The sequence below is a fragment of the Agelaius phoeniceus genome, chromosome 4 (assembly GCF_051311805.1).
Source record: "Agelaius phoeniceus isolate bAgePho1 chromosome 4, bAgePho1.hap1, whole genome shotgun sequence".
NCBI classification, from domain to species: Eukaryota; Metazoa; Chordata; class Aves; order Passeriformes; family Icteridae; genus Agelaius; species Agelaius phoeniceus.
In genome coordinates, this window is record NC_135268.1 from 14,051,697 (window position 1) to 14,075,038 (window position 23,342).

The 23,342-nt window shown below is 51.4% G+C and overlaps 1 protein-coding gene and 1 long non-coding RNA gene across 3 annotated transcripts in view; one reads left to right on the forward strand and one right to left on the reverse strand.

Moving 5' to 3' along the window:
- The window catches only part of ANTXR2 (ANTXR cell adhesion molecule 2), a 76,780-nt gene extending 73,933 nt beyond the window's left edge, over nt 1-2,847 (reverse strand). The window contains exons 1-2 of one of the 2 annotated variants that reach the window (XM_054633669.2): nt 2,392-2,847; nt 1,847-1,918 (exon numbers count right to left, since the gene is read on the reverse strand). In XM_054633669.2, the coding sequence (XP_054489644.1) occupies nt 1,847-1,918; nt 2,392-2,516 (197 nt within the window). In that variant the 5' untranslated portion in view covers nt 2,517-2,847. Of the gene's footprint in view, nt 1-1,846; nt 1,919-2,151; nt 2,273-2,391 lie in introns of those variants that run through there. The other variant, XM_077176920.1, reaches the window with a different exon arrangement.
- Nucleotides 986-8,385, forward strand: LOC143693928 (uncharacterized). The gene is made up of 3 exons (XR_013181983.1): nt 986-2,011; nt 2,893-6,076; nt 7,761-8,385. It is a non-coding gene; the product is annotated as an uncharacterized LOC143693928 (long non-coding RNA).
- The last annotated feature ends 14,957 nt before the right edge of the window (nt 8,386-23,342 follow it).

A 23,342-nucleotide genomic window follows, 5' to 3' on the forward strand; every position in this document is an offset into this window, starting at 1 on the left:
GGAAAGAAGGCAAAAACACATTTCAGAGAAACACACAGATGCACAGCCTTTCATTCACTTGTTCAGGTCTCATCCACGTGATCTTTACCCTCCAGCCTCCTAGGAGTGTACTTTTGAACTACAAACCCAAAATAAGAGGAGTTAAAGCATTTTTGCTCATTACTCTCTCCCACATGACTAGTCTCTGCTGATGTGCCCACCCCACACACACCCTTTGGAATTGCCAGGGCCACTGGTATAACACCAAGGCAGGGACACCACTCAGTTCCCTCTTGCTCCCATGGGTACTACCAGACACACGTCCCATCTCTGAAACTGACCCTGCCAATTTCCCCTTTTCTTTCAGGATGACACAACACCAATTTCCAACTCCGCTTTTTGTTTATGTTTATCAAATCCTCCCAGTGCCCACTGACTGCCTTAGCCCTGAGAAAGTATGCAGGGCCTTCCAGAGTGAGACTGGGCTTGTTTCTCTGACCAGAGAGCTGTGAGACTTGAAAACTTCTTCCCTAAAAGCATCCAGGGACATGTCATAGCAAAAAGCAATGCTGTACAAACTGCTTTTTTTGAGGAATTCAATCTCTTTTTTTTTCAATTTATTTTTAAGAAGGTCACCTGTCTCTGCACAAGGTTGCAGGGAATCATATCTAATTAGCAGTGGAAAGCACTTAGGAGTTGCCAGATGCTCTGGAGGCCCAAGACAGGAATTTTCCCAAGGTAAGCTGTAACATCTCTCCTGCATGATTTTACGTTTTATTCATCACAATTTTAATATATTCACTAACTTGGTAATTTACTGTACATGAGAATCACCATTAATTAATCAGGTTACAGTTAGTAAGGATTTAACATTTGAAAAGCTGAATGACCGTATGTTTTCAGTCCACTGATGTCACTGATGCAGCTCAAAACTATTGACATCAAGGGAATGTAAGTACTTTCTTTTCTTTTTTCTTTTTTTTTTTTTGTGTAATTCCAGACAAAACAACAAAACAACTTTCAAAAGTTTCTGTCGCCCCCTGGACAGAAGTTTTACGTAAGTTTACAGAAGATTTGCTTTTGACAAGATGACAATAAGCTATATTTACTTATAAAAGCCTAATTGGATAATCCTTTTCTTAGCAAGCCAAGATTACAACTGCACTCTGCGCTTGGTTTTACTCAGCAAAACCTACCACACCACCTCTCCCTGTGTGTGGTGAGGGATTCGTTCGGTTTATTCTGGGTTTTGTGGTAGGGTTTTTTAAAGCAAAACACTGCAATCCTCAGCTGTTTGTACAGAGCAGTCAGCCAGGATTTGCAGCAGCTATTTCAAGAGGAGCTGGGCTTGCCCGACAACACTGCTGACAGTAACAAAGTTGATTATATGTAAGTACAACAAAGGCGCTGTTACATGGCATGGCCTTCCTCTGCGTTTGAGCTTTAACATTACTCCCTTTTGACCGGCACTATATATTAACGCATATGTTTACATGTGTTCAAGACTGTTTCTTTATACAGATCTCCAAACACAGAATTTGAGTAGTACTCCATCAGAAACTAGGCACACGGTATATTGAAAAACAAGTTTAACAAAAACTTCAAATCACATCTGAGAGTCATTTAAGAAAGTGAGTATTTAAAGGCACGTATTGTCACCTTTTTGCTCAGTTCCAAGCACAAGAAAATAAAGTAAAAGTTTTCAATATTTCCCAGCAGTCTGGGTGTTAGAAGCCAAACTTTTAATGTGTTTGAGGAACACATACCCTGAGCTTGCAAAAACACGGGGACCAGGGGTAGGGGGGTGTTTAACACAGCCCAGAATTACTCCAGCACTACCTCGGCTGTCACAAGCAGCACCACGCACCTCACAAATCTTTCTGTCAGCTGATTTACAAAATCAAATATCTCTCGCCAGTTCGTCGCCACGCTCCCAGACCTACAAGGGAAAACCAGAGTACATCAGCGGCCTGATCCGGGCTGACATTTCGGGCAGAAACTGACCATATTCGCGGTGCCAGACATCTCGCTGGTAAGTTCGTCGCCCGGGCCCCGCTCCCCCCTCGCCCTGAGGGCGACCGCGGCCGCCGAACTTCCCCACAAAAGCCCGGCCGCCGGCGGGGCAGATGCTGCCGCCGCTCGCTCTCCCAACGCCTCCGGCCGCAAACGCACCTCCGCTGGGAGAACTTCCAAGGGGGCCCCTCTGCACAGCCCCTCAGGGAGGTCCCGGCAGGATTCCCGAACTTCCCTCACGATGCTCTTCCCGCCGTTTTCCCTCACGGCGCCCCCCCCCCTTCGCCCCCGCGCGCGCGGCCCCTCAGCCCCACGCAGCGCCCGAACAAAAGCGGCGGCGCCGCCGCCCCGATGGCGGCGATTCCCCCATCCCCGCCCGCGTCTCGCCTCGCCGCTTACTTGTCCAAGACGAAGTACATATCGAAGGCTCCGTGGCACGACGGCTCGCCCGCAGCCGGCGCGGCGCCGGCGGGCAGCGGCGGCAGCAGCAGCGGCAGCAGCAGCAAGGGCACGGCCCCGGCCATGGAGGCTGCGGGGAGCGCAGGCGGGCGCTGCTGTCCTGCCGCTCGCCGGAGTGGCCGCCCCTCGCCGCCGCCACCGCGGCTCGCCCGGCCTGGCCCGGCACGGCCCTCCCTCCCCACGGCGGCGGGCGGCTGGGGCGGGGGACACGGCGGGCGGGCTCGCACCGCCCCCGCTCGCCCGGCCCCTGCGTCCCCCTTGCGTCCCGTCAGCCGCGTCACTCCGGTCCGCGGTGCTGCCGGCGTTGCACGTGTGCCAGGGAGTGAGCCCCAAATAAATTTAATGTCCTGGGGGCTGGAGATTGCACAAACACCTCAGAGTTGAGATTGTGAAACAAACAAAAAAAGCCCCGTCCTAACAGTGATCATGTGTCTCCCACAGGCTGCGGAGGTGAATCAGACTGCAAAAAGGATCTTGCTTTTCACTCCACAGGAAGAGATGGGGAAGTTGGAATCATCCTGCTGGAGAGTTTTCCTCTCATCTCACTTCAGCCCCATTCCTGCTGTCTCTGGACAGTTCACTGTAGCCACAGCACTCTGACCTGACACATCCGTGTCACGGTGCCTTCTCCACGCCAATCCCAACACCAAGCCAAGCCTCCCTGTGATGCAAGTTGGAAACTTTACCAAAGCCCGCGGACCAGCAGTGGATAATGTCAGCCAGAGATCTGGCTCACGGAGTTCTTAGTGCCTTTGAGCTAGCAAGGCCAAAGGGTAAGCAAGCAGTGTTTTACAGTCTCCGTGGATACACAAAACATAGAAGATTAAGGGCAGAGCAGCCTGGGCTTTGCCAGAGACCCAGCCAAAAGAAAGGCTGAGCAGAGGCTTGAGAGACAACAGAGGAAGCTTGGTGAACTTCCCAAAACCAGCTGCACTCCAGCTTTCCAAGCTGCATGAGTCCACCCCAAGCCCCAGGAGCACTCGCCTTGCCTGGGAGTATGTGTCATGTTAACCAGATGTTGGAAATCTTGCTTCAAGCGCATGTGACCCCGTGTGTTTGGAGCAAGCCTCCACTGCCAGTTCACTCTTTACTTGTTTCCAAGTGTGTGAATTCCTCTTTTAGCCTGTGGTTTCTGCTGAAGAAGCAGATAAATATGGCTATTTTGCTGGAATGGCTGGATGAGAGGGAGATAGGCATGTAGGACTTACAAGGCAATGGCTCATGGCTGTTTGTCTTCATTCACAGAAAGGCTGCAGCCTCCTTTCCCAGTTCCCAGAACTCGTTTGCTGATGCCTGGCTCTCTCCCAACCCTCTTCCAGTGCCACAGTACTGCACAGCCCCATCAGGACAGGCATTCCTCCCTGTGTGCACACAAGCCCTCAGGAAAGCAGCCTCCTGAGGTGATATCTTCATGATATCCCAGGAGCCAGATGGGGCATCAGCAGCTTGCCAATGCCAAAACAAGCCATGTTGTAGCAGCAGGAGGGGACCTTGGCTCTTGGCTGCACCAAGGGACCCAGGCCAGCTGCAGACCTCTGCTCCGACCCCAGCTGGAGCAGGCACAGCTTGTTCTCACTCCCCATCCTGCTCTTCTGGAATCCAGTTCACTTGCACAAGGACCTCCTTTACACTGGCTCCTTGTGCCTGGAGGCTGGGACAACAGGGAAACCAGGGGTCCAGGGAGAAACTGCCCTCAGTGATGGAAAACAGAACTCTTGAAAAAATACAGCTACAAAGTAACCCAGCCCTAGAAGCAGAAATTTTGACGTGGATGGTCAATGTGCAAATGAACTCAAGTTCACTGGCAAGATTTACTGCAAAGAAAAGTAGTAAACAGAGCAGCTTACAGCATATTTGGGGTTATACAGTTCCCTTCTACATCTCCAGCACTTGCAGATGACTTCCCCACATGTTGTCCTTTAACTTCCACCCACTCCCATCGTCTTTTTGGCCCAGGCTGGTTGGGAAGACCTCAGGCAAACAGTGCCAAGCGAACTTGTATCTGGGGGTGAGCAGCTGGAAGGAAAAGTCACCCTTGCTGTAACCTGGCTGTGAGCCTGGCCCTGCCTGTGGATCCCCAGGAATGTTGCAGCACAAAGGTGGGGCCTGCAGGGGAAACCCTTCAGCACTCCAAACCTGACCTCAGGACTGGAGTCAAGCAGCGGCTTGGTGGCCGCACAGGCTGCCTTTTGCATACACTGCAGAGGGTCAGGAGGGCTTCGTTGCTTGTTAAATCCAGCTCAGGTCCAGGATACCTCTGCCCAACAGCTGTGAGCCAGCCTGCTTTCTTCAGGATGCTCAGTGATTGCCAATATTTGGAAAAATGACACTTGGGTTTGTCTGTGAGTGCGGCTGCCATGCTGATTAATTAAATCCCCTTTCTGACTTAGGTCTGGAATTGCCCTTGTGCCACATGATCCAGGGACAACATGGAATGGGACAGCTCCACAGTCAGCTCTTCCAGACACCCTGAGCTGTGCAAACCCAAGAACAGGGGATGATGATGATGATGGCAATCCTTGAGCCATGGCAGCTCACAGGAAAATATTTTTCTTCTTCTCTCACAGGATATGAACCACACATGGAAGTCTCATGCTTTGTAAAAGGAAAGAGAAACCAGAGGGGCTCCAGCAGTTATACAAGATGCAGGAGCTGTTTGAGAGCTGCCTCCTGAAGGATTAGCTACAAATCCTTGTTCCCTTCTCAGCTGTAGCCTTGTGTCTGTGCGCATCCTGTAAAGCAGTGTAGAAATGAATAAATAAAAAGGACAGCATTAAGTAACACAGGAACTCTCGTGTCCATGTGGTACTGCCTGCATCATCCAGATGGAAAGTATCTGTCTAGACAAATTTGGGAATTATGCAAGCTCAGAATTCCTGAATAGCTCTTCCTTTCCAACATCATGAAGCATTTGCAGTGCCCACCAAAAATACTCACAGAAATACAGGGGGGAAAGAAACCCTTCAATTCTAGCAGCCAGGAAACCTAAACATTGGCAGTATGTTGGATGAGAGAAGGTCTAAGTGCAGGAATATGGAGCAGTGTCCCTGCTGTGTGCACGCTGACTCATCCCTGAGGAGCCAGGATGATCCCTGGTGCTCGCTCCTGTCTCAGCAGAAGCGGAGCAGGCTCCCTTGAGCTTCCTGTGGTTCTCTGCTGCCTGATGCCCTGGACAAGGCACAGAGCTGCTTGTTTCCACTTTTCCAGAGCTGTTTGTTTCCACGGTGCTCAGGCAAGCAGAAGGAATGAAAACAAAGAGGGAAAGATGGGCTGTCCTGGTGCAAACCACAACAGCATAAAAATAAATCACTCCGCCTGCGAGAGCCAAAAAAAAAAGCAGGACAGAAAACATGGAAATCCCACTCTGGCCCGGGAGCTGCTGCTGGCTCTGAGCAACGCCCAGGGATCGTTGGGGCTGGGAGCTCAGCACAACTCTAGAGTTGCAGTGACCCTTTTTGGTGTTCTTGGGAAACAACGGCCCGGACAGAGGAGACAGAAGAATGGAGCAGCCAGGAACTCTGCCTGCAGAGCAGTGTAACCCAGGGCAGGAATGACACAATTCTCAATATTGTATGGAGAAAAGTCATTTTTTAAAAAGCATGTGTTGTGATCCAGCAGTCATCTGGTTTGTGGCAGTTTTATCACTGGCTTCAGGGCGGCAGATTCAAACCTTCCAAGGTGCATCCAAACAGAAACGTCACTTGTGGTCAGTTTGGGGTCACACTGGAGGAAAAGGGGCTGATGTTTATCCATCTGGCCTGGCCCCTTCAGTGCTGCAGAGGAGAGTGAGAGAGAGCATTGTGTAAGTTCTGTCCTCCCAGGCCCAGGAGAGAAAGAGTAAAGAGCAACAGGGAGCCTGAGAGATAAAACAATGGCTTGTACCACTGTTTGGGGGCAATCAGGGCAATATTTATGCAGGGCCAGGGGGCTGCAGCAGGACATCACATCATGCCTGAGCCACCGTTGGATCAGCAGCCCGGAAAGCAGATGTGCCAATTTCCTGTCCTTGATGATGATGGGCCCTAATTACGCCAGATCCATGGCAATGTCCTTTCTTGTGTATGACCCCTAATTTGGTTTCATGAAGTCATCTGTGCCAGGTTCTTCCGGCTGCAAGGCTGGGGCGAGTGACAGTCACGAAGAGCCCTGTGCTCTGTGTGCCCAAACACCTGGCCCGTGCTTTGAACCAACAAAATTCGACTGGGAACAAACAAAATTCAGGCAACTCACTGGGAGCTGGGTCAGTTGCTTGGCTTGCTTTTACCTCTTGCTGGTTATCATGCCTGCTGTGTGTTGGGGGGAGCATTCCAAGACAGGTGCAGGCACTCAGCAGAGACCAGCACATAAGAGAGGCTGTTCGCTTGTGGGGGATGAATTTTGGAACTGGGGCGAAAAACACTCCCCTTTGTTTTTCCACCAGAGAGATTCCCTTGCTGGCATTGCTGCTGATGCTTCTTTCAACTTTTCACCATTCCTTTCCATGGTTCTTGACAGTTTATTTGAGGCTTTTATTCAATTTTTTACCCAATTTTCTGTCCCACTCATAATTTGAGGAGTTACCCAATTTTGAAGATTGCCAGCAGAGCATATTTTTTTAGTTTATGTATTTAAACAGAGGCTTCTATAAGTTTGGGAGAGGCTTTTTGGATGGCATTGTGGGAGGTTTTTCAACTTTTTTCTTGTGTGCCATTTTGAGGAAGCTTCTTAGGGTTTAGAATTTTTATTTTTATTTTTTCTTCCCTTGTTTTCCTCAGGAGCTCTTTGTGGAATTAGATTTGTCTTTTCGTGTAGATCCTGCTTTGCATGGGTGGGGTCACTGTTCCTGAGCCCAGCTGCAACCCCCAGGAGGTGTTTGTTGTTCCCTGATTATGGGACTCTGATTATTGATTATTGTGCTGATTACCAGCAGCTCCCATCTCTGGGATGCCCAAGCCTAGGCATCACTCAGGCTTGCTGCTGCTGGAAGAGGATGGTGCTTGGGTGTTTGGCACAGAGGTGCCATGGACGTTTGCAGGGAAGTGAGAGAAAGAGGAGGGACTGCTCCCAGGACATCAGGGATGCACAGCAGGGGCTTGGTGGCCACGTGGCACCTGTTTCTTCCTATGGCCCACATGGGGATGGAACCCACAACCCTGGCATTTTAAGCACCAGGCTCCCAAGAACTGAGCTAATTTGGTGTTAGCTCTCTTCAGGGTTTTAAGGCCTGACTAGATTTTTGATCTGGTCTGGTGTTGGCCCTGCTTTGAGCAGGAAGTAAAACCATCCGAGGTACTTTCCAACCTGACTGGGTGATTTTCCTTCTTGCTTAGAGCCCCTGTGCTTGGCTGCAACACCGTTCCTCTGCCCTGTGTAATCTCAGATTAGTGAAGATTTGTACAGCAAACTCCACATCTAGAGGATGTGCTTGGGGAAGCACCACTTTGAGGAGGTAGGATGGGGTTTCCATTGCAGTCAGCTCCTGGTTCTGCTGCTGTCACACCGCAGGGCAGGAAGGGTGCGTGTGGGGGTGTTTGCTGGCTGACTCACGGCCCTGCCTGGTTATTCACCAGTCAGATCACACCGCTGACTTGACATGCATCAGCCTTGTCCTGTTCATGTGAGCTGCTCCCCTGGCTGCCTGGATGACAAGTGTTTCTGATCACCAGTGTGACTGTGCTGGCCTTAAGACAGGAGTGAAGTGGCTGGGATGTGTCTTATCTGACTGGTGTTTACATCTGTGTGACTCTGAATTACCTTTTCCTCAATGTCTCCACACGTAAGAAGTTTACCTTATATGCACTCATGTCCTGTTGTCTGCCATACAATGTTCTATCCTTTTCTCTTCTTCCTATGTCTGGGCAGTTAAGATGGGTGGAGGTGTAGCAGTGCTGATTGGATTGCAGGCTTCATTTTCTGCAGTGCCATTGGCAGAGCAACAAATGCTACAAGAGCAGGAAGGGTCATGTCCCTTCCCCCAGGGACAAGCTGGTGAAGCAGCTTGGCAAGGACCTCGTATGTTTTCATGGATCAGCTTAGCAGGGTGCAGAAGATGGTGTGCTTGACACTGCTTTTGAGGAACAGGTAGAGTTACCTGGCAATAGCCACAGGAAGAGAGCTGGAGTACTAAACTGTCATGCCCCATGGGGCAGTATTTTCATGGTCCTGTTGAATTCTTGTGCCTGTAAGAAAGTCTTTTAAAGGAAATGTTTTGCTCAGCAAAGCTAACCAAGAAGCAGAATAGATCATGGTACAATGGTACCATGGCACCATAGCCCAAGACACCTGTAGTGACACATGTTGAGCAGGAAGGGCCTTCAGTCCCTGCTGAGGATATGCAAAGACTGGTTTACTTCCTTGGAAAACTCATTTCCTGAGTTGGAGACAGTGATGAGTCGGTGTGCGTTCACCTGGGCAGCTCATCTCATGGCACAGACAAGCCATGGTGCATAAGTTTCTCAGTAGCTCCCTGCCAGGCCTGTGCTCTCCCCCTTCCTCTACTCAGGGGCACTTGTTTTGCTTGCTATTCCAGGGTTTTGTGCTCCTGCCCTAGCAAGAACTGTTGGAAGCAGCTGCACTTCAGAGAATGAGCCAGAGTCACCATGAGCTTGGAAAGGTACTTCGGTGCACAGAGACCAAAAGAAATGGGAGGTGGTGTCAGCTGCAGTGAGTGAGCAGATGTTCCATGTTATGGAACCTGGCTGGTGCCCTGCAATGAGAGTTATGCCCTTAGATATCAAGTTTACTTGGGAACTCAGTGTACCATCAATGCTTGTCCCTCTCAGGATTTGCAATCTCAGCCTGTGTTCTCAGCACCTTCCCTGTTACCTGGGTGCTGGCTCAAGCTGGAAGCATGGGAAATGGTGGTCAGTTCTCCACAGTTTGGCTGGGAGAGGTGAACAATGTGCTTGCTGTACTCAGCATGTTTTGTCCCATTTGTTTTGGAGCTGCTTTGCAGGCACCAAGTGCAAGGTTGGCCACGGGCAGGAGTTACAGAGAGAGCACAGCTACTCTGAGCTAGAAACATAGCAACTGTTGATCAGCACTGTCTGTGCTTATCTGCAGGAAGTAAGGAATAGCCCCCATAAATCCTGTCCCATAAATCAAACCCTCCTGATCTCAGCTCTCATGAGCCATGTCACAGATCTTGGATGAGCAGCAGGGAAAGGTGCAGCTGAGTCACCAACACTCAACCAGGTGTTGACACCAGCTGAGTCAACACCTTGCTGCCTCAGGGGAGCTGTTTGCACACACAAAGGTCAGCCTGCTTTGTCCTTGTCTTCAGGCGCACCATACACATTTTCCCAGATGGGCAGGTGACATTAGTGCAAGGTATGACCCTGGATGTGCACGTTAGTATAACATGTGTGAGTGGGAATGCTGAGGGAGGCTGGTGTTGTCTGAGGAATCAGCAGGAGATATCCAAGTCCCTTAGAGATTGCTAGCCAGTGTGGGCATGTGTTAGCAAGGCTGAGTGGCCACAGGCACTGGTTTCTTGCAGCCAGAGCAGCAAGAATCCCTGGGGGTTAATATCCACTTTTCCAGTTTCACTTTACTGGAGTATAACCCTTAACTGGAACTGGGAGCCAGCATAAAAATAATGTCAATTTTCTCTGGGGCCTTGGCTGGGGTCCCTCCCCCTGTCCTGCCTTACAGAAATAATGTGCCACCTCTGCTGCTCTGTGGTGACAGTTCCCATCCTCAGGTGGAGATTTTAGGGGTGTGCAAGAAGGCTCAACTTTCTGTGCCTCATTTGTAAAGTTCCTAGGCATCCTGGAATAAGATGCATAACAAGAATCACAAAACAGAGCACTGAAAACACAAAATAAAACCCAAGCAAAACAGGCTAAAAACCCCTCCAAACCAGTTTTTCAGCTGCTGTGCTGAGGGAATTTTCATTCAGCATCTTGTAGGCAGTGTTTCATGTCTTGCAGAATGAAAGTTACTGAATGTAACTCATCAAGGCAGAATGCTATGATATAATTTAGAAGCTCATTAGAGATCATAATCACAGTGACACATGTTGGTGGGAAGTAAGGAACCATCACAAAGAAAAATAGAGAGCTGTTTGTCATGAGGGTACTAGATCATATGGGGGCAACATTTTCTGGGATATCCAAGGGATTCGATTATCACTTGGAGGTTTCCATCTAGATTTCTTAGTGTATAAATTGCTTGGAAAATAAGACTGAAGCACTCAAATATTGAAAGGCCTTTTCAAGACTTTGCTTGCAAGAGCCATAAATTGAAATTGTGTCTGCTAACCCATGTTGGAGCAGGGCATGCCCTTCTCTTGAGTGAGCTATGCATACCACAGCCTCTCCGAGTGTCAGATGCTGTGGGATGGGAGTTGGCTGTGAGGTGGGAGAGCTGTGCCTGAGTAAGGAGCAGTGGAAGCAGCTGAATTGTGCACGTAGCTTGAGCATGGGCTTGTGGCATGTGCTGCAGAGAAAAAGGCTTTTAAGGGTGACCAGAAGGTGTTATTTGGCCTGTTACTGGGGTGAGCATGAAATCATCACCAGATCTGGAGATGTGCACTCTTCCTTTGTGCCACCCACTTCCTCTGGGTTGCACCATCAGGGTTGAGACAGACTCTGCAGACCCTGTGCACGAGCAGTGACTCGGATGTGGCTGCCAGCACGAGAGGCTCCGTGGGGACTGAGTGGAAATCCTGGCCTGGAAATCCTGGGTGGCAGGGCCACAGCAGGGGTTGAGCCCCCAGTCCTAATGCTCCTGTGCGGTTTGGAAGGGCAGAGATGGAAAAGGAGGGCAGCCTTGGGAGGTGGAACTGCAGGGCCTCAGTAGTGGAAGTAGGTTAACAGAATCATCATTGGGCTCCACTGGTATGTGGGCTCACTGGGGTGTGAAGTCACCTGATGGAAGCATTGCCCAATAACAGAAATCCCCTAGCAGAAAATGAGCTTTTGTTGCTGCAGTGCTGTTCTTCTGAGGTGTTCCATCTGCTTTACAAAGAGTGTCTGACTGAGCCCAGCAATGCTTCCGTGAGAACAGCATCTCTAGTGACAGCTTCCAGCTGTCTAGCAGATGAGAGCACCCAGGTGTCATGGCAAACAGGGAGGGAATTATAACCATCCCATTTCACTGAGAGAGGGATGCTCCTGCAAGACAAAAAGGGACCGCTTAGTTGGTCTGCTAGACAGCTGAATGTCCTTAAGTAGGCACTAAAAATGAGGGCGTGGAGCGTGCTGTAAGCTCATACAAGGAAATATAAAAGAATGTCAAAATAGTTGGATTAATTTTATCTTTGGAATGTGGGCTAGGCAATTTTAGACAGTTACTCCAAATGATCTTTAAACTTTTGTGTTAAAAAGAGGAGAACCCAGCAAGACCACCTTGGGGCTCAGCCTGGCACAGCCGTCCCGACTCTCAGTGGCCCTGGCAGGGCAGGAGGGGCTGCCATGTGCCACGGGGCATGGAATGCAGTCAGAGCCCTGGGCTGGTGCTGTGGCACAGATGATCTCCATAAACTGTGATGACATTAATCTAATGTATGCGTTTTCCTACAAATGTGAATACCAACAAATACAAATCCCATGCAAATCAGGCGCTCACGCAGTATGTGCAAGCGGCTGAACATCTGAGGACTCAAATATTATATCAGAAGTTGTTCGCAGACATGCCCGTTCCAAAATTTGCTGTTACACTGCCCTTCTGTGTTCCCATGGGAACTCTCAGGTGAGGGAGAAATGTGCTCCCTGCTCCCCTTCAGCTAAAAGTTTGTGAAGTAAAACCTGGCTTCCCTGCTGGATTCCTCCTTCTTCCCCAAGCCTGCAGCTCCTTCAGATGCCCGGCTGCCAGGAAAGACTCCCCCAGCCTCTGTGGTTTCCCCTTGGGGTGGGGGAAAGGTGGATGTTAAGCATTCCTCAGAAAAGGAAGCGGTACCTTCTGCCAACTGGCAAGGAGCAAGTGCTGGCACCAACTGCAGGAGAGAAATTATTCACTCATTCTGCAGGAGTGCGCATTGGGAATCCCTCTTCCAGTCCTTGCCTGGCTCTTCCAGCTGTGCCTGCTGCAGCCCAGGTGCTTGAAGGGATCTGGGGGGGTGTGTCCCCAAGGGGCTGGGAAACTTCCTGGGATGATGTCTCTCGGGTGAGAAATCTTTGCATCTCTCAACCGAACAAAGAGGGAAGCTGAGAACTTTGCCAGAGGCTGCAGGAAGGGAAGGAGGCAGTGAATTTACTGCCCCTCAGCCAGCACCATGGGGAATTCAGGCTGCAACAGGAAAAGGAAAAGGTTGAAACAAGGGTGAACTGTGCAAGAACACCAAGTGTAAAACCCCTTAGTCTAGGTTTTGGGGTTGTTTTGGTTTTTTTTTTTTAGTTGCTGCGGAAAGCTCAAGAGTTTCAAAATGGTGCTGGATCTTGTAAAATGAAGTCTGATGGATTCAGCAGGGTTTGCAGAAACACCCCAGGAAGAACAGGGGGAAGGTAACCCAGCAGCTCATGTACAGATAGTCAGAGGTGATACCATCCAGGTGGAGGGACTGAGGTCCAGAGACATGGGCCTCAATGACAACAAGTAATAGGGGAGGCAGAAGGATGTGTTGTTGTAAATACCCAGTTGCTCAGGTTCTTTTTTCCTCATGAAACTATAGTTGCCTGTGCAATCAGGATGGGATTTAGGAGAGGGAGCAAGCCTTTCCAGGGGGTTATATCCCACATGAAGATAGTTCTCCCTTAAAAGGGGCCAGATTTTGTGGTGGCACAGGGAGATTGCTGATGGGAACTGTGAATGGCCCTGCCAGGAGAGGGGCCTGTCCTGGCAGTGGGTGCTTGCTGGCTCCAGAAAGGAGGTGCCTCTGGAGCACAGGAGTACAGCTTGGAGGGGTGGTTGGCTTTTCCCTGCTCATCCAGAGCTCATGGATATGATGAACAACATACCATGATACCCCTTCCAGCCTTCCCCTCACTATCCCCTCTGTGCACTCAGCTGCTCAGAGGGTTCCAGGGGACTGCTGACTTCTGTGCTGAGAGAAAATAATCTGGTGTCTCTTAGGCAGCAGCAAACTGTGTGGGCTGAGATCACATTTACTCTTAGCCACAGCCTGCAAGTATTCCATGCATAGCCCCCCTTAATGAAAAGCCCCAACCTCTGCCAGCAGGTTAAGAGTTAGGGCCAGCAACCCCTGGTGTGTTGATAAATCTTCCTCCTGAGCCCATCAAATCCCCAGCCTGCCTGTTCAAGAGGGATTCACAAGAGGCAATACCAGACTGACCTTTGTGCTGCCATAAATGTGGGCGCACGTGAGCCAGCTCAATCAGCAGGCTCTTTTTTTTGGCTCCCTTCACTCGGGGTAGTTTGTCTCACCCAGCAGCTGCAGGATCGCTGCAGCATCCTGGCAGCACGGTGTGAGGTGCTTGCCTTTCTCTGTCCCTTCATTTGTCAGCTCCTTCAGGTGGCTTTTCCCAGGCCCCCCCTTTTGGACCCTGTGGGACTGTTTTTCCCTCTCCCCATAACTGCCTGTCTTTCAAAATACTTTGTAATTTTGACAATGTTGATTTTTACTGCAGTAAGGGAAAAATGTGGCCTTTTTTGATAGCCAGATTGCATGTTTGTTTGTTCTTTTATTTTTGGCTTCTTAGAGCTTTTTGCCATTTTTCACTTTCTAATTGTCTCTTTTTCTAATCCAGGCACTTATGCTCAAAGCCAACATTTCTTATGGCAATTTTTTATCACCTGCTGGCTAGAACAGAATAGGAAAAAAACGGATTTTGGCTGAAGGACCTACAAAAGTAGGATAACATAAAGGCTTGAAGGATTTGATATTTGAAGGATTTCTTCTGTGATAGAATAGAAAAAAACTGTTTAGAAGTGAAAGACCTGGCTGCAGGCAAAGGTCTGGCTTAAGCTTTAGAACAGAGTATCTCTGTAACTTGAGGGGAGGAAAGTGGGATCCCAGTTTATGTCACAGGGAGAAAAAACCTACCAAAAAGGAATTGCTTGGGCACCCAGATGGTTTGCAGCTCAGGATAATGCCTTGGGGGCTGGCAGCAGACAGGAGGTAATGAGCAGGTCTGATGTGCAGGGGAAGTCAAGCAGAGGCGGTGGCGGGCACGGGACCCTGTTGAGGGAGGTTGTGCTTGCTGAAATGGGGTGCTGCAGTGCAAGACTGGCAAGGAAAGGAGCAGCACGCCTCAGTCTCTTGGGAAAAAGGCATCTGTGTGTCTTGAATAACACTGTCATGTCTGGAGATGGCTGAATTTTTTCAGGACCCTGTAGGGTGACAGTATTTCGCTGAGATTGTGTGCAGGGAGTCCTAGGTTTGTTGTTGTTTTTAACATTAGGTAAGCAATAAACTGGAAAAGCCATGTGTTTCTTGGAGGCACTGGTATCTCTCCCCTCCTCCCAAGGTTTGCCTGATCCCCTGGTGTTGCCAGGAGCTCTGGGGATGTCAGGAGCTGTGTGCTTCCAAGGCAGGAGCGAACTGCAGAGTGACCTGTGAATGGGCTTGCTCACTCCCACAATTTCAGCCTCTGTGGACACTGACAAGAGGCAATGGTGGCAACAGGTAATGTTAAAATGTTGGTTGTGAATGGGGAGGCTTAATGCTAAACAGAAACATTTTGGAATCCTTCAGCACAGCAAGATCTCAGGCAGAGATGACAAGCTTTTTCTGCAGATGAGAGGAGCACCAGGATTAGCACTGTCAGAGGTAGGTCATGGAACTGGGTGTTGATTGCTGTGTACCTGCTGGTGCTGGCTCTGGAAGGAGGGCTTCTGCCTTGGCTGATGGGGTCTGAAGCCTTTAGTGATGCACAGGTGCTCCATGTGAGCCCTGTGCACTGCCCCGCCACCTCGGTGTTGGTGCTGCCAGCCCTGCTGGGAACAGCTGCTACCATGGACCATCCCCTTTGTCTGAGCCCTGGCTCACCAGGACCGATACCAGCCCAGGTCAGAGTTTGGCAGCCGCCATCCACCTTGGACCACATGTCTGGAATCCTGTCTTTCCACCCCAGCTATTGTTTCTGAGGGCCTGTTCACAAAAGCTTTGTCCACCCGCTTGCTTTGCAGTAGCCCCTGAGCAGGGCCAACCCACCCATGTTCCCTGGGAGGTTATTCCTGGCTGAACAAGCTTTGCTTCATGCAGCTGATCTGCTTAAGTGCACTTCCCTGCCTTGCTTTCATTCCACTAGTAAGGCTGCAGAGATAACGTCTGTCTTTGTTCTGATGTGAGACCCTTGCGTAGGTACACAATCTTCCCCATAGCGTGTGCTTCAAAATAGATAAAACGCCTTTTCTGAATTGCAGCTTAGATGGATTTTGATAGAGAAGATGGGGGAATCATATACAGAAGGAAAAAATCTTTTAAAACGAGAACGGAAGCAAATATAGTTTAGTAGTATACTCGTTACAGAATGAACAGCATATTGTATGTGCTGTGTTAGAGGTATGTTATGAATAACAAAAGCACTGGAGCATTTACATATTTGTTTTCAGAAATCCTGGCAGTTGGATTTCACCATTCTGCGCCTCTTTGCCAGAATCACTAAACAGTGGTACATATGGCTTCTGAAGTACCATATGCCGTGGAAAACGTTAGCTGATGCCTATACTGATACGACACGCTATAGTCTTTATTTAGATTTTCTTGCAGTTTTGAACAAAGAATATTAGATCATGCAAAACATTGTGCAAGCAGTATGGAGTAGTACATACAGGAAAACATAATGCATTGTGCCCAGAGAAAAGCCAGCTAAGAAAAGGGGAAGAAAGGGTGATGTCGGGAATTAGAATGTGCACGTGCCAAGAAATGCATCAAAGGGTGGGACGGGGCTTTGTGCGGCCAAGGCAGGAGGTTTTGCAGTGCTTGAAGCAGAGTCAAGAGCCAGAGCTCCGTGGATGTGCAGGTTTTGAATCAAGTCCTGTTTCTAAGAGGTGCTCCCTGTTAACAAAAAGTAGCACTCAGGCTTAAATCTAAGTACGTGCTTGAAATCCTCAGAGAGTAAAGGAAACCACGTGCGTGAGCCCTCCTTGTAGGAGAGGGGATAACTGCTCTCTCTCCCGTATCATTATCTGAAAATAATGATGATGAGCACAATGAGATTGGCGAGAAGCATCTTGAAAACAAAACAAAATATAGTTTCCAACACTGTGACCGCAGAGCCCAAGCTGGCATTAAAAAATTAATCCAGGCTTTTGTTTTGACAAGTTTTTAAAGCAATTTCCCCTCCACTCCGGCCCGCTTCATCTCGCACTCACATCAGCCGAACGCTGAGGGGAGCCTAGTGGTGGGGCTGTCAGGAGTAGCCAGAGGAGAACGTAAGCCTGAGGAAAAGGAGAGCAGGGAGGTGTTTCTTGGCACCGTGGCTCCCTGCCGGAGCAGTGCCTCACTCTCCCCTTTCCCTTTTCTCCTGGCTCCTCTGTGTGCAAACCTCTCCATGAACACTTAATAGGCTTAGCTTTAAGCACCGGAGTAGATCCAGTGGGATTACTTGAGTATTTAAATGAAGGTATAATGTTTGGACAGGAGGGAGAAGCATCGTGTCTCTGTCTCTTGATGTGGCTCCTGCTCTTGCAGCCACGCAGTTCTAGTGTCTGAGGATGGGGGATTATGGGGTTCACACTGCCTCTGCCAGAGGGTAGTTGGGGTGTATGTAGTGCAGTGAGCGTTAAACCAACAAAAGTAGGAAATTTGGGAAATCTCTTATAATGTGCAGACATTCCTTGGTTGAGGCTGACCAGCTAACCAGAACAGAGAAAAACCCAGCACAGAAACAGAAGGTGGATGAAGCTGAGTCCAGAATGCAGCCGGAGCAGAACGACTTCCTGGGGAGGCGAGAGCAGAAGGAAAGGGCTCACAGCTGAGCTGTGCCGCAGATGGCCAGGCAGAGGATTCCGGGCAAGCCACTGCCTGTGGGAAGAGCACGTGTCGTGTCAGAGATGGGCTCCACCATGGAACACTTGTGCTGACCTGGAAGGGCTCTTGGTGTGTGTGGGCATTTAATAGCACAGGTAATGACAGAGAGGCTGGTGCTGGGGGGGGAAGCCTGTGATTCCCTGCCTGGCTGAAAGCAGCATGAAGGGCGCTGCAAGCTGCCAGTGGCCTTTCATGGTGCAAGCAGAAGTATTGGAACATGTAAGAAGCTGAGGCTGTCACAGGAATTATCTGTGAGGCAAAAGCTGTGTGTGTAGGTAGGTAGCATCTCACACACTTGATGAACCACTACCTGAATGGATGTGGACAGAAATAGAAGTCAGAATGGGAAAACAGGGCTGAGGGGAGCTTTCACTGAACATCTATTTGAGGTTGCCTCCCAGGCTCCCTGGAAAGCACATAGTGGCTCAAAACCAAGCCTCATTATGTGGTTGTAAATTTGTTAAATTAATAAGAGGAGAAGATTGACGTCTTTACATCTATCTCTGATTGAGGTGTTTTAATTCCTTTGTAGGAACAAGTACCTTCCCAGAGCTTCTGAGCAGAGGAAAATGGAGCCTCTCTTCCCAGAGATTGATGTTTATAGCAGGGCCAAGCAGATGCTCCTTCCTTCCACCTCTGGTCCCCACATCTCTTGCAGGGCAGGGCGGGGAGTGCCCAGCCTGCCCTGGGTGTGCAGCTGCCCCTTTGGGCTGTGAACCAAGCTGTCAGGGCCAGCACTGAGACGACTCTGTCATGAGCAGGGCGGCTGTCTGGGCTGCAGCAGGTAGACCCCCAGAGGGGCAGCACATCTGAGCCAGGCTGCCCCCGAGCAGGTCGGTGCAGCTCCCTCCCCTGGCCCGGGCGGTTTTCCTGGCTGGCCTGGCACCAATCTCCCTGCGCTGTTCTGTGTGTCGTCCGTGAGCACAAGCAGGCCATTTGCTGCATTAGCCTCATTATGCTGCCTTTCCAAAAAGCGCCCACCACTGTCTGCCTTGTGGTTTGGAAAGGGGTTAACGCTTTCCCCTCCCAAACCTCAGCTCACCAGCACATATCCCTTGTGCTGCAATTATTGAATGACACTTCACAACTTCATCTCCTCTCCTGCTACATCTGCTTGCTGCTCCCATGTGCAACCTTGCTCACATCCCAAACATCTAAATGCATTGTTTCCTCTGTTTCTCCTGCCAGCATGGAAAGGAGCCATCCCTGAAGCAGGATTGCCTTTGAGCTGGCAGCAGACGAGTGATTGGCATTGGGCAGCGCTGCTGAGACTCTGGCAGGCCATTTAGCAGAGAACCTTGGCTAATGAATGTCATCCACACCTAGCAGATGTGCCACTGCCTGCCATGCCAGATTTTTGACATAATACAGGGCTGCTGGACACGACAGTGCTCGGGAAAAGCCAGGGAGCGACTTGTGCCTTCAACGTGGCGTTTGGTCCTTCTCGTGCTCTGCGAGAGAAACGAAATCTGCAGAGGGGAGGGAGGTACAGCCGCGTCTCCTGGACCTCCACCCTGGTTTTATTGGTGCGTAAATCCTATTTGTGTCGCTTTCACTCCTGTGCCAGGCAATCTTAAAAGGAAAACCCACCACCTTCTCTTTTTGGTCCCCTGTGCTTCCAGCCCCGGCTCCTGCTGGGCCCTCCCTCCGGGTTCCAAGATGGGGAACCGAGCAGGGGGCTCAGTGCCCCCCGGGAGCTGGGATGGCTGCGGGCAGGTGTCTGGCACCTGCATCTCGCCGCCGGCAGCATCCTGGGCTTCGTCTTTCCTCTCCTGCCCTCCATCGGAGGGAAGCAGCATTCGCCGGGCACAGCGTGGGGCCGGTCGGAGAGACCGGCCCCCCGGGAGCCCCGAGGCCCTCCGGGTTTCCGGGACTCCCCCTCACCCCGCCCGACGAGGGAATGGGGACGGGGCCGCCTCCTAATCCCGGCGTAATCCCGGAGAGCGGCAGCAGAGCGGGCGGCCGCTAATCCCGGCCCGCCGCCGCTAATCCCGGCCCGTGGCCGTGGGTCCCTTCCCGCGTCCCCGTGGGCTGGGGGCAAAGTCCCCTCCCCAGAGCGTGCGGTGGGGTCCCGGGTCGAAGCCCCGGCTCTCAGGGGACGTAAATCTGTTAATGACCTAACTCGGTCATTAACTCGCTGCTTGCCCGGTGGGCGGCGGCGCGGGAAGGGGCGGGAGCCGCTCTCGGGTGGGCGCTGCCGGCCCGGTGCTCCCGCAGCCCCCTCAGGCTTCTGCACCCCCTCTCCCGTCCGCCACCTTCGCACCTCCCCGCCTCTTTTTTGGGGTGACATCGTTGCCGGCTTTTTCTGTGCTCCTAGGAGCAGCGCGGCCGGCGGTGCCGTGAAGAGGGGTACCCTCAAACACCCTCCAGGAAAGGCTGGGGCGTCTGCGGGACGTGTCCTGCATCATGGGGAGCTCCGGGGGGGCGCCTCGAGGTTGTTCCCTCCCAGCCGGCTGCAAGCCAAGTTCAGTGCGGCGTGGCCGGGGAGAGCGTAATGGGGGGTCGGTCCCGCCAATATCGTACCCCAGTCAGCAATGCTCCGGCTCGTTGGCTGCCAGAGCTCAGCCGCCGATGCACCGTGTAACGCGGGTCGCTTTGCCACTCTCTCCGTTTTTTTGGTGGCTGTTTTTTTTTCTTTCTTTCTTTTTTCTTTTTTTCTTTTTTATTTTTCTCGGCCTCTTTATCTTTCAATTGCAAAGCAATTAAAGGTTTGTATGAATCTGCGAGCATCCCTCCCCGCGGGGCCCTCTGATGCCCGCTGTATTGCCCTTTAGATGCCTCTTCCTTTTTTTGTTTTACAATTGTTGTATCAATATAATGCTTCCTTTCTTCCTCTGTCTCTATAGATACAGATATACAAGGCAAACCAAAGGTTTCGGCTGCTATTCAGTGCCTCCTCATTTGTCCCAGAGCCGTAACAGTGGTGCCCTTTCTCTTCTGGCTGCTTTTCCCTGCTTCTGGAGCAGCAGTTATGGGAGAAGCAGATGGCTACTGATTGGGTGAGCTTTGTGGCTTTAATACTGAATACTTTATGGAAAAGGACTTTATCATGCTTGGTTGGTCAGAGGAACAACGGGATGAGATTTATGACTAGAGAAAATAAATCTTTTTAAGTTTCAGGCTCCTTCACACACCCCACGTCAAGTTGCTGCAGCAGAGCTGGAGCTGAAATCCTCTCTATCTTTATTTTTTTCCCTCCCCCCCTCCCCGTCTGTCTGTCCTTTCACTGCTCTCCCCACCCCCTCTGCGCCAGGCTTTAGCAAACCTTTCCTAACTTAGGGACTGTCACTCGCTGCAGAGGCCAAGGCCTCCAGAGCCCCCGGGCAGCACCAGGAGGGGAGAGGCCATCCCTGCAGGAGGATTATCCACCTGCGGGAATATGCTGGGCACTCAGCTCCTGCCATGCGTAACTCTGCGGCCACCCAGGGTCCGGTGGGGAGCTGTGAGTGATGTCCTCACGGACCCGACAGCAGAGAACTCCTGTGGCCACCAAAAAGACGTGCAGCCCACCGCTCTGAGCTCAGGTGTCCTGAGGAGATGGAGGCCAGCACTGCCTCACCCCACGCCGGTCCCAGCATGGGACGTGCTGGTGGCACACAGGGACAGAAAGGCCCAAGGGTGTACAGGAGGCAGAGGCAGATTTCAGTCCTGCAGGGATTCCCCTTATTCCATTTCTCTCCCTTTTCTGTCCTTTGTAGCCAATCATGTCTTCTGTCAGGCTGTTAAATGTTTGAAGGAAGGTGAAGCTAGGTGAAAGATTTCCAGGTTTTAAACCTTGATGCTGCTGTCAGGCCAAGAAAGGAGGAGAAGCAGAAAGCCTGAGAAAAATAATTCTGAAATAGCAAGTCAGCAGTGATAGAGGGCTATGTATGAACCGTTTAACCAGCCACGTGTACTATGTGCAGTGGTCTAGGGTTATAGGTAATAAAAAGAATTCCTGTGACCCTTTGGTGAATATGCAAATTAATATTTTTAACCAGACTCTGTGTTTGCTCAGAAGAAAGTAGAAGGGAAGTTCAGGCACAATCAGGGATGAGGAAAGAGCCAAGATGCCTGTGGTGTATCTGAACCATGAGAAAGCAGGTAGGGAAAGTATGTCAGCTTCCTGGGGAGCAGGAGCATTGGCTCCTTGGGGTGAACCACAGCTAAAGGTGGTATCTGACCCTTTTTAGGGATTTGTGGCATTACAGTGACCTGATCCAGGAGTCCAGCACCAGTGAGGTGGGGCTGAGAGTCAGAGGGAATAGGAAGGGACAGGCACCCTCAGGTGTGTTTGGGAGCTGGGCTGGAAACAAGAGAGAGCACTGGTGGTGTGCCTCAGCCCTGGCAGGGACCTGGAGGTAGGCAAACGTTCATCTGGTTGTGGGTCTGAGGACTCCCAGTGGGCTCCTCATGCAGAATGAGCAGTGGGGGAAGCGCCCCTCCTCTCTGTGTCCCATGTCTGTAGCATGATGGGATGTCTCTGGCACCCCAGCACAGGGCTTCCCCAGGAAAGGCGCCATCCATGAGCCTGGTGACAAGCAGAAAGGATGGTTTCAGTCATTCAGCTGAGGCCCTGATTTATTTCCACTAGAGAGGCCTGTCTGTCTCCAGGGAAGGGAACCGTTCTGGCTGCATTTCTCCAGGCACCAGGAAAGCTTGTGGCTCACATTTCATTTTAAGTGGATTTTCCATTCCACCTGGTGTGCACCTCCCGGGGACCACAGCTGGCCCTGCCCCTGGCAGCAGCAGGCAGAGAGGGTAGCAGGGCAGTTCAGAGCATCCCTTCGTGCCCCCTCCTCACAGTGCCCTGGCCCAGCAGGAGTGAGTGTGGCTGGGCTTGTGTGCCTCTGAGAACTCGTGTGTTCTCTCAGTGATTTTATTTTATGAGTGATTTTATTGCAGTCACCTGGGAGCTGACTCTCAGCTGTGTATGTGTCTCCTCACGGGAGTAACTACACACCCGTAGGCCTGGCGCATGACACGACTCAGGCAGTGTTTCCCAAAGGATGCAGGAGTGTTTCTGAGCACAGGTTGAGCAGCCTTTCCTGGTCCCTCTCCTCTCCCCTTCCTGCGTGAAGGTCAGGGAGGAAAGAGAAGACTGACACTCCTGGGAGCAGGTCCTCGGTACCTTGCAGCCGTCCCCACACAAACTCATGGCGGGCAGAAGAGGGTTATCACTGTGGTTAGTGATAACGGTGTCCAAGCATCCAGGCATCCCCACTCTGCCTGCCCTGCAGCCACCTGAATCTCCACCAAGTCCCCACCCTGGCTTCTGCGGGGATTTGGCCAGCCCAGCCCGTTCTGAACTCGGGTCCTGGGCTTGTCCGCTGCTCCTGGGGCTTCCCCTCGCCCGGGAGCTGGTCCGTGCCGCGCTGGTGCCGTCGAGAGGGGCTCGGCAGAGCAGGGGCTGTGCTTTTGGAGGGCGGGGAGTGGCGGGGGTTTGCCGGCTGCGGGGGTCCCTGGGAAAGCGGCCGGAACTCCTCAGCCCGGGTTGCCCCTGGCTCTCTGCAAGAGATTTTCTGGAAAAATAAGCGAATAGGAAATACATGGATGTACCGAGATAGATAGGAGAGTGCGGCAGCCGGGCGGCGGCGGGCAGCGATCGCACGGCCCCGCTGGGTGACACCGCGCCCGCTGGTAGCGCGGCGGGGACTGGATCGGGCCCGGCGCACCTTCCCCGTGTCCCCCAGAAATCCCGGTGAGGCATTTCCAGGAGGCCGGGAGAGCGCCGCCGGCGCCAGGCTTTGCGGGGTTTGCGGTGGGCGCACCCCCCAGCAGAAACTCCAAAAAAAAGAGCCCGCGTCCGTCCCAAAGCCGTTCTGCAGGTCGAAGGACGCTGTTCCCTGGGATCCCCTTTTAGAGTGGCATCAGAGACTGGATAAAAGCTCGGAAATTCCTGCGCGGTCCTTTCCAGTCCCAGGGAATTTCGGTAGCATGGATCACGCCGAAGCGATTTCGAGATCGTATATGTGCTGTGGTGTCCCTTAAAATTCTCGCGAATAAAATCAGCGCGTAGGTTTTCTTTCCCCCCACTAATGACAGTCATTCGGACAAT